Below are 14,484 nucleotides of genomic sequence, written 5' to 3'. Positions count from 1 at the left end.
GATGCATGATACAACACTCCTAGATGACAACACGTTTCATCAGCTTCAAACTAAAACCAACCCATCAGCTCTAGTCAAATTCAGAAGCATGTTTGCGTTAAATTTCTGGAAAAGAGTGATGAGATACGACCCTTCAATTTAACATCCAATGTTCCTGGACAAACACTAAGGTTAACTTAAATAAGCCCTAATTGCGTAGCAATATTATTTACTTTGTACTCCAAAACACCAAATATCCACCCACCTCTCTCACTAAGATTTCAAATACAGAATAACTTGTGATTAGTTGCAGAATATAATAAATTCCTCCAAAATGGGTGATGAATAGGATACAGGCTTTAGCAATCCATTCAATATTAACAATTGAAAATGTGGATAATGATTGTATTATAAGAGTCATATAAAATAACAGGGATCATCTCCTAGGGAAGTTAAATTGCCGAGACAGAAATACTAGGTTTGTCTACAAGTACATACCAAACATATCAATGTTAAACATGGGCGGTCCATGTCTAGTCCTCCAATATTGGTTGCTGTTTGAGCTCATTTAAATGTTCAGCCAAAGGGGTTGCAGTGCTGTTGAGAACATAATTTTCACTCCTACACCGTTGCAACTGTTCTTGGAGACTCTGGACAAGCTCATTAAGTTTCTGAATATTCTTCTCTTGTGAGAGGATTATCTGCAGCAATGATAGCCATAAGATTTACGCTTGTAGCATAATTTTGAAAAATCTTGATTAGCCTAACACAATGTCTAACATAATGATGAAAGTTTGTAACAACTCAAACAACCTAATCAGCTAGATCATGAAAAATAGAACCTGAACAATGAAACACAATTGTCATTCAAGGGAAAAATGTTATTCTAAGCTACTTTTTGAGATAGAAGACTGTTTAGGTCGAGGTGCTTGTCAGCAATTCAATACTTAGACCGTACACATTAAACAAGAAAATTTGTGTGAGAACTTCCATATCAAAACATCACATAAATCAAAAAACGTATTAAATCAATGATTCACGAGCCTTGGTAAGGGAAAAAAATAGCCCATGAAGAATGTAGAACGTTTCCTGACTAGACTACAGGACATCTTTGTAATGTAAAATGTTGCCTGAAGCTAGGTATTGGTAACGAGGAATACTACAGGCCACTAATGTCTCTGACCATATTATTTGTAAATTAGCAACCACAATTATTATTATTAATTTTTTTTTGAGATTTTATGCATTTAACACGATAAGCATCCACTATCCCCGATCATCCCATGAAAATCTCTTCTGCACCTGAACAAGGTTGATTAAGGAGAATTGACCCATATAGTATCAACTAAATGCCTTTTTACTTAAAAGCTCAAATCCATCCCTCATCTGCAAACGAAGGGACATATAAACGAATCTCAACCAAAATCTTCAATCTGCTCACCAATTCAACCTGAAATGGGGGCTGAAGAAAATACAATTTGACTACAAAGTGTACTAATAGAAGGTTCTTTTTTGGCGATGCAGAATACAGAATGTAGGAAACCCAGTGTGAAAACAAAAAATTGTTTTAAAGGAAGAAATGGTTGGAAAATAAATGAAAAGGAAGGCCAGGAATACACTGATTAAGTTTTCAGATTGGAAAGAGCAAGGCAAAAGTCAATCAAAGATCTTCATTTAATGGATTATTTTGGATAACAACAACCTAAGGCACACCAAGGTCAGTGCATCAAAGACAATAAGGCTATGATCAGTAAAGTGCTGGTCAAAGTACGAAGATACTAATTTTTTAAACTGGAATAATTGAGAGTGATTTCCTGAAGGGCAGGGAGGGGGGATGACTTTTTAGATAACTGTACTTGTTCTGGATGAGGATTGGGAGCAGGAACATCATTTTTAGTGAAAAGGGAAATGGTCATGTAGAGGAACAGAATAAAAACAACAACAACAACAACAACAACTGATTGGGTGAAAACAAAACTGGAATTGAAATAAGCAAAATCTTGACAAGTAGAGCATAATTTCTATAACATATAAATAAAAAAATCATAACACTCTATTCAGACAAGATAATGAACATACAACCTGAACAATGAATAGAAATAAAAAGTCAAAGGAAAAAAAGGTCCAGGTTAAGATACTTTAGAGATGGACAAGCTGTTTAGACAAAGCGAATACAGCAAACATTCATTGCATAATAGGAGTTAGCAAGCAATCCAACATTTGGAGCATACACAAATCAAGTACAATTGTGCTAGACCTTCCTTTGGAGAATATCTAGTAAATCAAATGCATGCTGAATCAATGAAGCATCAGCAAGGATGAAAATAACTCAAAGAATGTGAAATGTTTTCTAAATTGACTACAGAGCACACTTGTAAAGTAAAATGTTGTGAATCAAAAGTCGAATAAATCCATGTCATGGAACACTTCAGGTTAACCACAATATCTCAGGCCATACAATTTGTAAATTGGCAACTCTTTTTTCCCATGAGTTGGAGCCTTTAAGATATCCATTATCAGTCCAGCTAAACCAGGGCCATCTATTCCAAACCTTATCAGGATTGACTTAAGGGAACTAACTAATATGGTGTCAAGTACATGCCATTTTTTGGACTTTGGGAGGACTCAAACTCCAGACCCTTAGGGAAGGAGGAACATTTGCAATCGCGTGGCAACAACAGCCTTTTACATAAATAGCTTACACCCTTTGTCTGCAGATGAAGTGACATATGAAGGAATCTCTACTAAATTCTTCCAATACATTCAACAGTTCATCTGAAAGGGGAAATGAGGAAAATAAATTCTGTTTACAAGATGCGATAGGTTGTTCGTATTCTGGTAATGCAGAATACAGATTGTGCAAAATTGTTTTGGAGGAAGCTAAAGGAAAAAATAAAAACAAGAAGAAGAAAGACAATGGATGCCGCATAAGTCTTTGGGTTGAAATCAATCAAGTCCCTTTATTTAATTGATCAATCAGGATATCAACAACAAAACAGTGGACCAAAGGCTGATACATTATAGCGGGGATAAATAAAAAAATTGGTTATAACAAGAGACACTAAGCACAGTAGGAAAGTAATGATTTTGTAGGCATCTGAACTTAGAAAGGATTCACTCAAGAAAGAGGAACACTTAGGCTACTAAGGTCTAACAGAAAAATACAGCTTAACAAACTCTAATTTAATCAGAAAACTGTACTTGCTTTGAATGAAAATTGAGCAACAATATCATTAATGGTGATAAGACCATGCGAAGGAACAAAACAACAACAACAACAACAACAACAACAACTGATTGAAGATAGACAAAACTTTAGTTAAAATTAACAACGCATGGATATATTTGGAATCCAGCCTATGTAGTTAAAATTAACTTTAGTCAAAACCTCGTTAACAAACACAGTCTGGAATTATATTAATTTAGCAGGAAGTCATCATGCAAACTATCATAAATAAAAGAAGACAAGATCAACAGAGAGCATGCTAAAAAAAGTGAATGCCTTTCGTTACTTGCATGGCTTCTCAAAAAGATACTAGAGGCTACAGTACAAAGCCAGCAAATCTTCAGCAGAAACAATTTGGCCTCTTGAAAGTTTTTCATAAGCCCTAAATTTGCCGATACCTAAACCCAATTTGAGTTTGTATTCAAATTAATAAAATTATTGATTGTAACAATGATCACAACATTCATACTGATTACACATGCTCCAAATTTTTTGAGTTAAGTGATAATAATGTCCTAAGAAAGCATGGAATCAATCTTTTGGTAACAGTAATTGCCATTTAACATTTAAATAGCCTAGCAAAAAAAATAAAAGAGGATTAAATAGTTGATCTGACTATATATTTGAATTACAAGGTCCCACTTGGATGACTACAACTTTGGCCGACACTGAAAACTTTTTCAGAAAGCTCAATTCTTGCAAGGTACCAAACGTCATGCTATGTTTAGATAAGAACTTCATTCACTACTCTAGTAGTAAAGTAGTGAATTATGTCAATCCAAAAATAAAACTCAGCTTACAATACCAGCATTTGGGTTTGTAAGGAAAAGAAAGACTGAAAAAGAAAAGCAAGAGATTATGTTTTACACTCTTCCGATTACCAAATTGCAACAAAGCACTAGATTCACCACTGATTCTAATACGTCCATGGCGAATGAACGAAAAAAGAAAAAGAGAAAGAAACCGCCATTTCTTTTCCTAGCACTTCCTCTATAACCAAAACTGCATGAAGGATAATCACCAAACATATCACACCCTCAGTATAATTAGTTAACATTATTGTATTTCCCCGACTTAAGAATTTGAAACTCCAAGACTAAATCAAACTTTCCAACAGCACCAAAAACAAAAAAAAAATCACTGAAGCTCTCCCACATACTTCAATAGAAGCCGGTTGATCAAATAACTGTATAAATGCATAGAACAAAATCTTCAACTCTCACTTTTTTTTTTAAAAAAACCAACAGAGCCTTTCCCTTATAATCTTTTTTGGTTCTATTAGCACATAAAACACTACAAAGAACACGGAATGTAATTATAAGAAGAAAGAAACCTTTTCTTTGACAACGTCTTGTCGTTTTGAACTATGTTGTTGTTGGTGGTCTTTCAGGGAAATGTTTGGACTCGCTTCAATTTCATTACCAAATTGTTGTTTCCACTCTATCTGAGAGGTGAGCACAATGAACAACAGCAAGAACACCAGTACCCATGGTCTTGCCATCCTTTACTGCTACAACAAGCACAAGCAGCTCTATTTAATTAAACAAATGTTCTTAAAATATTAATCAAATGAAGGGAGCTGAAATAAAGAAATAAAACTTACAGATCGAAGTTCAGTGAGAGAAGGAGAAACATAAATGGGATTTCTTAGTCAGATTATTATGTTTTTGTTTTGCTGTCATTTCACCAGAGTCGGCAACGATTCCTCTGTTAGGAAAGTTCTACTCTGTTTTGGGCTTTTTTTTTTTTGAGGTTCCTCTCTGTTCTGTAGTTTACATATTTATAAATTTCACCCCGTATATCACATCTGTTTGTTAATGCGTTGAAAACGCGGTTTTTAAAAACTTTTTTTTTTTTTTTTAATTTTTTACCGTGCTCGTATTGTTTTGAATGGTAAATATTAAAAATAAATTTAAAAATATTATTTTAATATATTTTTAAATAAAAAATATTTTTAAAAATATCCATTATGAAAATAACACGTACGCTCCTTATCTTATAGCATCATTTTTTATATCATTTATAATTAAATAAATAAAAAGAAACTCAAACTTGAGTACAAAGTGCCATTTGAAACCTATTTGAAATTTTATTTTTTTTTAAAATTGAATTGTTTTATTTAAAATTAATATTTTTTGAATTATTTTTAATGTTTTAGTATTAAAAATAATTTTTTTAAAATAAAAAATATTATTTTAATATATTTTTAAATAAAAAATACTTTTAAAAAACAGTACCTATTTCTCTTTTAAAACCAAAAAAATAGAAGTCACAAGTTGATTGATTGATTTTTTTTCTTTAATATTAAAGAATATGTGACTATAAATATTCATAAAGAAAAGTGCACTTGTGTAAAAAGTGAAAAGCTACTAACCCAGACAGCAAATACACAGTACAGAGACGAAAAGAAGAAAGAAGAAAAGATAATAATAAAGGACTCCCTGTTGAACTGCAAATAATTTCCCAGAAACAAGGAGAAAAAGCTGCTAGCAATGGGCAATTCTCAGTCACCTCCTGCTGATCCTCGTTTCTCTTCTGCCACCAGGTTTCTCTCTTAAATAATCCCACCCCCCCTCTCTCTATTATACGTGTGTATGTATCTCTTCTGATTGATTAATACTAAACCGAACAGAGCTTTTACTCAAAAGGACCTTGAAGACCTGAATTCACTCTTTGTATCTCTGGCTGCCCAATCGAAGAGCAACAATGAATATATATCCCTCTCTGTTTTTCAGGTCAGTTTTGTTTTTGTTTCATAAATTTCTCTTCCCTTTTGTGTTTTATTTCCCAATTTATTAGAACCCAGTTTTTTTTATTTTTGTTTTAATTTCAATTAGTGAAGCTGACAGAAATTACTGGATTAGGCTTATTTTGGATTAAAGAGTTCTCTCGGAGAGAGATTGTTTGATTTAGTGACCCAACAGAGAAAAGATAACAAACTCACCTTCCACGATCTTGTTATTGCTAAAGTAAGGCTTAAAGTTCGAAACTTTTAATCTGTGTATTCATATTTATGGTTATTTTGTGATTTTGACTTGCTCGCAGCCGCTTATTTGTATTTGTGTTTTATTCTTGGTATTGCAGAGTGTTTATGAGAAAGGAACAAGAGATGATATTGAAGAGTTTATTTATCAATTACTTAATGTAACAGGTGATGGTGTTTTGGGGAGGTAACGTTTTTTTCTATTTACTAGTTCTATATGTATGAATGTGCATGTACGTGCGCATGCGTGGTTTTAGTATTCTTTGATTTTTCTCAATAGAATGATTTTATACATACAAATGATACATAGATTTTGTTTTGTCATTTGTAGTATTGCTCCCTTTACTGTTCTTGTTTGTTGATGTATGTAACATTGGCAATCTGTTTCAGGTGTGATATTGAATCTGTCCTAGCTGCAATTTTGAGGAGTATTTTTTCCCTGGAAGCTTCTAACCCTGGATTGAATTCACATCGGGAGATTATTAATGTATTTCTTAATGCTGCAAAATTTTCGAAGGTTGTTGAAGGAGCAGCTGAGAAAAGTATGTCTTTTGAGGATTTCAGAAGTTGGTGTGCTCTTCTTCCATCAGTCAGGAAGTTCCTTGGAAGTTTGTTAATACCACCCGATGCAGGTTTTCTATCTTTCTTCATTCACATAATACCTATAGTTTTTAGTTTTGATACTCATACATTTTAATTTCCTCTCTTAAGAACAATATAGTGAATTGATCCCATTACTGGTCTTAAACATTTCTGTTTTTTTTTTTCCAAACAGCATGACTTGGATGAAGTATAGCTACTCAATTTTTTTATTGGCTCATGAACATGGTGGCCTTTCACCATTCGGATATGTGGATTTCCTTTATAGAGTTTATCATTCTGGTCCCTGCATTTTTTTTTATTTAGATCCATGAATAGAAAATACCGACTGATAATTTCAGTCCATGTAATGCAGATTTTTTTTTTTTGAGATTAGGAAAAATACACCATGAATCACCAAACACATTTTCCAATTTTCAAGGGCTGTTTCTGTTGTAGTTGTGTAAATAATATATTTCCACAAATTGGATGCTAGACAGAATTGCTTGGAAGGATGAGTTGTATCATTTGTATAATTAGACAAAACATATGATTTTTTTTTTCTTTCTAATTTCATGTTATTGAAATTCAATTATTGACTGGTGTGATTTTCTTTCATCATCACCATTCAGCTGTCAGACCTGATCAAATATTTTTGGCTATCATAATTCAATTTAGTGAACTGAGATAAAGTGTGATTGTTCTAGTTTTGATCATGAAGTTGCTATGTAGGAAGGCTAGGTTCTCAAGTTCCTCAATTGGTGCACGGGGATAATATCAATCCTGACTTGATATTATTGAGGGAGGAATATGCCTGGCATATAGGAGGAGCCCTTCCACACCATGAGCTGGTGGAGTGGAAACTTTTGTACCATAGTGCTATTTATGGCATGAGCTTCAATACGTTCTTGGGAAGCACCTCGTGAGTAGCTTTCTCTCATTCAATAATAATTTATATGTAAATCATCAGATTTTTGGGTCATTCAATTTCCTTGGAGCAAAATATGTTCCTGTTTTTGTGAATTTCTTCATGCTTCAAAAAATGGTTTTGGTGTTGGATTTAAAGGTGGCTTTCTCAAGATTCGTTAATTACAATTAAAACTCCTTGGAGTAAACATTTGATAATCCTTTGCAAAACTGTTTTGAATTGTATTCTGCTCAAAAGTGATGGGTTCACGCTGTTTGTTAAACTTTTTCTTTGCCTGGGCTTGACTAATTGGGAACCTCCTAACATGTCTATACAATCATCACAATCAATAGTGTTAATTAGGTTCTTTTGTATCATGAAGGTAATATTATATTGGAGATTGGATTAATGAAGTGACATCAATGTATGTATATCCATTGGGTATAGAACATAAATATGTGAAGACTTTAGATCTCAGTGTTCTCACATTTATGGAACAAGGCTACTAATTGTTGCTTTGATAAATTGTTTGAGATTTTCTACCTACTCTTTGTTCCTGAATTGGGTCGATTCTGATTTACAAGTACTCATGGGTTCACCTTCTGTTCCTAATTTTTTATTAATTTCAGAAGTCAACTTCTTATTATAAACAATTCTAAATAATGATCTATGAGCATGGAATTTGTGGAACTCTCTGCAAGGGTCTTAGGTTCCAATGTCTCATGGAGTATGTGTGCAGCAAGGTTCAGTTGGATGTGCTCAGGGAGAATGAGTCTTGTTTAGTTTGTGAAAGACTTGTAAATGGCATAGCTATCTCTTGCTGGCAGACAGCATACAATAGCCAGAGGAACTAAATTCCGCTTCTTCCTTGAAAGGGGGTGCTCCAACCAGATGCCATCTTATTGTTATGATTTTGATTTCTTTAGTTAGAATTGCTAGAAGCTGTTTGTGCCAAAATAGATATGCATAATGTGATCGATGCATACATTAGTAGATAACAATATTTTATGTCTTGCTAAGTTTCCATGGTGTCTTGATGTTTAGCTTTCTTTTTTTTATTCCTTCTTCAATTCCCCTTTTTCTTAATTGGAAAACAAAATAGTGTAAAAGATAGGTACTCTAATTTTATTTCAGTTTCTCGGTTGCTGGAACTGATTTTGTAAGTAGGGGTGGAATGGGTAATTGTTCACTTGAACTGCAGAAATGGTGAAGGGCCGACAATATTGATTATTAAGGATAAAGATGGCTACATATATGGAGGCTATGCTTCTCAACCTTGGGAGAGGCATGGCGATTTCTATGGAGATCTGAAGTCATTTCTGTTTCAGCTTTACCCGAAGGCATCAATTTACAAGCCCACCGGAGCAAACAATAATGTACAATGGGTATGTTTCCATTTATTTTATCTGTTGTGAAATAATGGTAATGGTGCATAATCATTTTAAGAATGTAGGATTACAGTCGTTGCCTATTTGTTTTGATTCTGCCAGCAGTTTTCCCTTCTGCTTTGGCATAAGGCAGTTGGATGCAAAGGCTTAAGAGTATCAATTTTCTTTTCTGAAATGTCGGGTAAATGGCATGTTTTGCTATTGTCCGCCTGTTTTTTTTTTATGGTTTTAGCCTTGTACAATTGTTTTTATGAATTCTGTTTTTTACTTATTATTCTGTTAAGGAATGTGCCCTTCTATCCAATAAGAAGTTGCAAGGTTTGAATGTAAAGTTTAAAATCAAGAGGTCCAAAACCTAGAAAATAAATTCAAGGTTGGGCCAACATGGCCAACACCAGCTCTGCTATTAACAACACCATCTCACCTCTGCAATTAGATCCAAACTCAAACACTAGTTCTCCTCCACCTGACAAGACCATCCCTATCAAAAACAGAACATTCTTTTTTATTTTTATTTTTTATTTGATACATTTAGACCCGTATCAAGAACTTCCCAAACAAGCCCAAGAGTTTAAGTAAAAACTGTTTAACTATGTACCAATATTAGAAAACTTTGTCCCTAGTAATCCACACCTCTTTCTCATCACAATGGTTATGATTCATGGTTGTGGTTTTGTGAGTGGTGGTGATTTCTCTAGTAGCCAGCTCAATTGGGACTGGCATTGGGGGTTTAGTTCTAGTTTGGCTTTTGGTGTTTTATCAAGGAGAAAGAGATTTGTTTTGATTTGGGTTCTCTTGAGTGGAGGTAAAAAAATTGGGTTTTTTTTTTTTTAATTTCACATGTCAATTTATCATGGCTTAGCGAATCAAAACTTGACACATAACATGTAAACTAATAGAATTGGATGGGATGACACATTTCTTTAACAGAAGCATACCTAAAAGGGTAGAATCCATAAAAAAAATATACAGCGGAAAAAACCATAAAAAGAAAAAGAGTACAGTGGCAAAATGGCCATTTACACACAAAAAGGTTTGAAGAAGTTTTAGTGCATCAACATCCCAAAAAACTGGTGGTTATACTGTAGTAAATTGAGAAGGAAATTGGGCAAACAAAGACCAAGTTTCTTGATTTTGCTGTTTGGTTTTGTCATTTGTCTATACCTGTTGCCAACTCTTAGGTTGTTTCACCTCAAGGTGATTCAAGTGAAATTGAAGCGGTACAGTCGAGCCAGAAAATAATACAATTGAAGTTGGAGTAGCTTGCCCAGCCAATAGCAAGTGACATCCGAAAGAAAGTCTTCTTAGTCTTCCCGATTCCTGTTGATTTCATGTCTTGTCGGCATTACCACATTTGAAGTAAGAAAAGCAGGGGAGGTTTTGATGTGTCATGTGACTGCCAAATTAGTTGGCAGTGGCAGTTTCAAATGTGGATTCACAAGAAGAAGCAACTAAGATAGATTAAGGAAAAAAAGAGAGCTAGGAACCATAGGAGAGGGACAAATGCAACTAGAATCTTATGGATTATAGAGATCTTTAGTGACCAAAAGATGTTTCACACTTCAAGCTTCATTTATGCGCGCTATATTCCTTAATCAATCATTTTTCTCAGCTAGAGATAAAAATAGAAATTTGTCTATCAATAGGTTCCAATTGATAGGTTTGATAACTCTTTATTTTTATCCTAATGTTAATTTTCTTGGAATTCAAAAGTGTAAATGTTTGCTCATTTTATGCTTCAGAACCAAATCATCAATTGATGCGCACAACAAAGGAAGCAAAACTTATGTCTTTTTGTAGACAAAAATTAGGATGCAGATAGGAACAAGGAATAAAAGGGTTTGTTACATGTCAAAATCCTTGAAGACCAAAGTACTATAAGTACAAAGAGACTCTCAAAATATTTAATTTTATTCATTCATGTCTCAACTTGTTAAAAGGCTATTATAATATTTTATATGGAAAAAAACTATAAAATTCTAATAATACTGAATAGAAAAAAATAAACTACGAAAAATATTCCCTTCAAATAGGAAGAAAACTAGAAAAACATTATAATAAAGAATAGAAAAATAAAAATAGAAAAATATCTATTTTCCTAAAAAAAATCTCGTATCAGTCGTCGGGTTGAAAAGAATTCGTCCTTGAGTCCAATCTTTAGTTAGAATTGTCTTCCATTAAGAATACCAGTTATCTCATCGTGGATCCCTAATACTTTTGTATGAGCTACCTCATCGTGGATCCCTAATACTTTTGTGTGAGCTACATCATCATGGATCCCTAATACAACATCTTTGTGTGGGCTGCTCCATCATGGGTTCCACTAGGATTTTGAATGACAACAATTAATGTAGACAAAAACAACAAAGTAATTCCTAGATGTCTTTTTCCCTAAAGGAATCTCCTCACCTCCTAACACAAGCACATCTTGTTCTGTAACCTTTTCAAGCTATGATGATTTTGCAGCACATAACAAATCAAAATAACCAATCAAAATAACCACCGGGGATTATTGAGCTCTTTTCCAGCCATAGTTGTTCTATAGCATATTACAACAAAACAAAATAACCACTAAGGATCTTTGAGCTCTGATAACAATTGATGTAAACTCAAAGTCGAGTTTTTTCCATCTAGGGGAGAATGATGTGGACAACAAAGAAAGCAAAACTTGTCTTTTTGAAGACAAGGATATTTCTGTATTCATGGAAAATCTGGAAATTTGTGTAAGTCTAGGTTTTATATTCTAAGGAGTAATTAGTTTATTATGTTTTTTCCTAATCTAGATAGAGTTAGTATTTCTTATATAGTAATCTAAGTCCTTATTGGATTTTGACAACTAGAAATCTATAAATAAGTAGTCTTTATGATTGTATGTCTCAATCTCCCTTGGGTGTTACACTTAGGTTTTTCTATCCTCTAGGTGTGAATCCTAGAAACCCTTTTAGTGTGACTCTAATAGTTTGTACAATTCCCAGCAGAAATCCACTTTAATAAAGCCCTAAACCGCCTCCAAAGTTATATCTAGAACAGCTTTCAAAGCTTTCCTGCATCATCAACTTACATGTTTAGACTCACTTGATCGTTACAGAAGTTGGAAGTTGTGGCCTTCAGATTGGAGTCAAAGTAATTTTTATCTGTGAGATGTGAGGATTCTCATGTTAGCTTATTTTGGCATTCATTGATCTCTTCTTAAAAATTACTTATTTTTTGTTACCATTACCTTTATGTTTGCCACTTTGGATAAAAATTGTATATATATAAAAAATGACATTGCTTGTACCTATGGATTGACAGTGTGCTGCGAATTTTAGCTCAGAGTCCATCCCAAATGGCATTGGTTTTGGAGGACGTGTTAACCACTTTGGCTTGTTCCTCTCAGCAAGCTTTGATGTGGGTCAGACCTTCACTTGCACCACTTTTGGTAGTCCTTGCCTCTCCAAGACCAATCGCATATTCCCAGAAGTGATAGAATGCTGGGGAATTGTTCAAAATGGAGCACAACAAGAAAAACTTGATGCCGCCAAAGGTACAGTTTTAGAGAGATTTAAGGAGGACCGACACATGCTCAACATGGTGGGGCTTGCAAATTCAAGCGAGTAAATCTGGTGAGATTTCTAGCGTTGTGGTATGCATTGCATATCAGTCATCTATGATCAGATAACTCATCCTGGACTCATATGCCCAAACATGGATTCTGATTTAACGTATACTGTACATTTCAATGTGAATTTTACCTTGTTATTTTGTGCAACATATAACATGGTAGATTTATAGGCTTATGTTATTTTGTGCCACAAACTGATATGGCTTGCCAACTTGGTGGATCACATCAGATTGGATAAGTAAAACTCAATTTTTTTCAATGAGATGAAATGCTGAGAACTTGTGATTTAAAGATGTTTTGTCCTACATTATTTTGTTATGGTAGAAAACAATGACAATATTATTAGGACCGATTTGGAACCAATTCTCTACTATAATTGATTTTAATTATAGTGTTCAATTTGAATTTAATTAATAAATAAGTTTAATTCACAAGTTGAGAAGATATAGAATTCAATTTATTTTGTTTCTTGTATTACCCTCATCATCTTTTCTTCGAAAGTTTCTAAAAAAAAAGATGAGTGGATTGATATTTTGGAGAAGGTAGTTTTAACATTAATTTATCCTCTTTAGTGTAGTAAATAAATGATTGACCTCTGATTTACTTTTGTGTCATTTTTAGAGATTGAATTTTATTTGGAATTCAATTTTTGACACAATTTTTGAATCTCGAAATGGTTCCAAACATAAGATTTCATTAAAACTATACTTGGAACAATTCCTCCAGGCTAGGAAAAAAACCCTACACTTCTATGCTTAAACATGAAATTCGAACTAGCTAGCTTCTAGTAGGTGATAAAATCTTTAAGGTGGATATTGTAGCAGGCGAAATCTGCACCTTTTTATCAAGTCTAAGTTGTGGATATTGTAGCAGGCGAAATCTCTGCTATTTCATTATCAATGGAGGCCCTTTCACATGCAAGTGACCGCAAATGACAATGTCAAAAGCTTGATGTGAGGCTTGTTGGCAAAGGAGGAAGAATGATGCAATTAAAATTAATGCTATGGAGGGATTTCGGATTCCTGACAGCTGCACAGTAGGGAGTACAATTGTCACAACTCCCTCAAGGAAACTCCGATTCATGCACCGTTTGAAGCGTTAGAAACTAGATACATTTATCTTTCAATTGATATATAGACTTGTTAGTGGTTTGCTGGGAATCAATACAGAAAAGCTTTTGAACTTGTCAATACTCCTCTGTTTTGGGACATGTTTTTGTTGTTTAAGAACCCTTTGATCCCTTAACCCATCTTTTAGCATTTTCCAAGCAAATTGAATTTCTATCTTTGGGATCATCAGGACAGCCCCTGCATCGAGAATTATGCAGAGCTCTACTGAAATGAAACCAGGAAAAAAAAAATATTATTTCAACCTTTGCCACAACTGACGCTGGGGCTGCCCCGATAATTCCAAAGATCTAAGTGCAATCTGCTTGTTAAATTGCTACTGGATGGTTAAGAATTCAAAGGGCTCATAAACAAGAAAAACATGTTCCATAACAGACAGATTGGTTGAATTGATAAAAATTAAGTTAAGCTTGTTAGCTTATTTTTAGTTATGCATCTTTTTGGTGGATTCCATTGAGTGGCTCGCTATCTAAAACTCTAATTTCCAAGGTGGTAATTTATGTGCATCTATATTTTCTGAGTTTAAATCCATGCTCATTCTTCTTAGTATGGTGATCAACATAATCTATGCTTCACTGATCCATCTATCCGCATATTCCATCCCCCCATTTTGGGTATCAAAACACAAATATTCGCAAAATAAATAAATAAAGTGAAGGACTCGAAGCAACCAGAGAGAGACAGAGAATTG

At 33.9% G+C, this 14,484-nt stretch overlaps 2 protein-coding genes across 4 annotated transcripts; one reads left to right on the top strand and one right to left on the bottom strand.

Moving 5' to 3' along the window:
- Nucleotides 1–265: 265 nt before the first annotated feature.
- LOC133688870 (uncharacterized) lies at nucleotides 266–4,990 on the bottom strand. Of its 2 annotated transcripts, none has more exons than XM_062108505.1 (3): nucleotides 4,809–4,990; nucleotides 4,539–4,712; nucleotides 266–680 (listed from the first exon to the last, which is right to left on the bottom strand). In XM_062108505.1, the coding sequence occupies exons 2-3, from the start codon at nucleotides 4,704–4,706 to the stop codon at nucleotides 513–515; spliced, it is 336 nt and encodes a 111-aa protein (XP_061964489.1). In that variant the 5' UTR covers nucleotides 4,707–4,712; nucleotides 4,809–4,990; the 3' UTR covers nucleotides 266–512. The 2 variants fall into 2 exon arrangements, with proteins under 2 accessions (XP_061964489.1, XP_061964487.1); XM_062108503.1 differs by having other exon boundaries at nucleotides 4,539–4,715; nucleotides 4,809–4,989.
- Nucleotides 4,991–5,560: 570 nt separating this feature from the next.
- LOC133689848 (uncharacterized) lies at nucleotides 5,561–14,320 on the top strand. Of its 2 annotated transcripts, none has more exons than XM_062109917.1 (9): nucleotides 5,561–5,750; nucleotides 5,838–5,940; nucleotides 6,070–6,174; nucleotides 6,290–6,375; nucleotides 6,579–6,820; nucleotides 7,500–7,689; nucleotides 8,876–9,059; nucleotides 12,357–12,667; nucleotides 13,537–14,320. In XM_062109917.1, the coding sequence occupies exons 1-8, from the start codon at nucleotides 5,698–5,700 to the stop codon at nucleotides 12,660–12,662; spliced, it is 1,269 nt and encodes a 422-aa protein (XP_061965901.1). In that variant the 5' UTR covers nucleotides 5,561–5,697; the 3' UTR covers nucleotides 12,663–12,667; nucleotides 13,537–14,320. The 2 variants fall into 2 exon arrangements, with proteins under 2 accessions (XP_061965901.1, XP_061965900.1); XM_062109916.1 differs by having other exon boundaries at nucleotides 5,562–5,750; nucleotides 13,540–14,320.
- Nucleotides 14,321–14,484: the final 164 nt, after the last annotated feature.

The sequence above is a fragment of the Populus nigra genome, chromosome 3 (genome assembly GCF_951802175.1).
Source record: "Populus nigra chromosome 3, ddPopNigr1.1, whole genome shotgun sequence".
Taxonomy (NCBI): Eukaryota; Viridiplantae; Streptophyta; class Magnoliopsida; order Malpighiales; family Salicaceae; genus Populus; species Populus nigra.
Note: the sequence above shows the minus strand (reverse complement) of the source record. Positions and strands in the feature narration are given on the sequence as shown.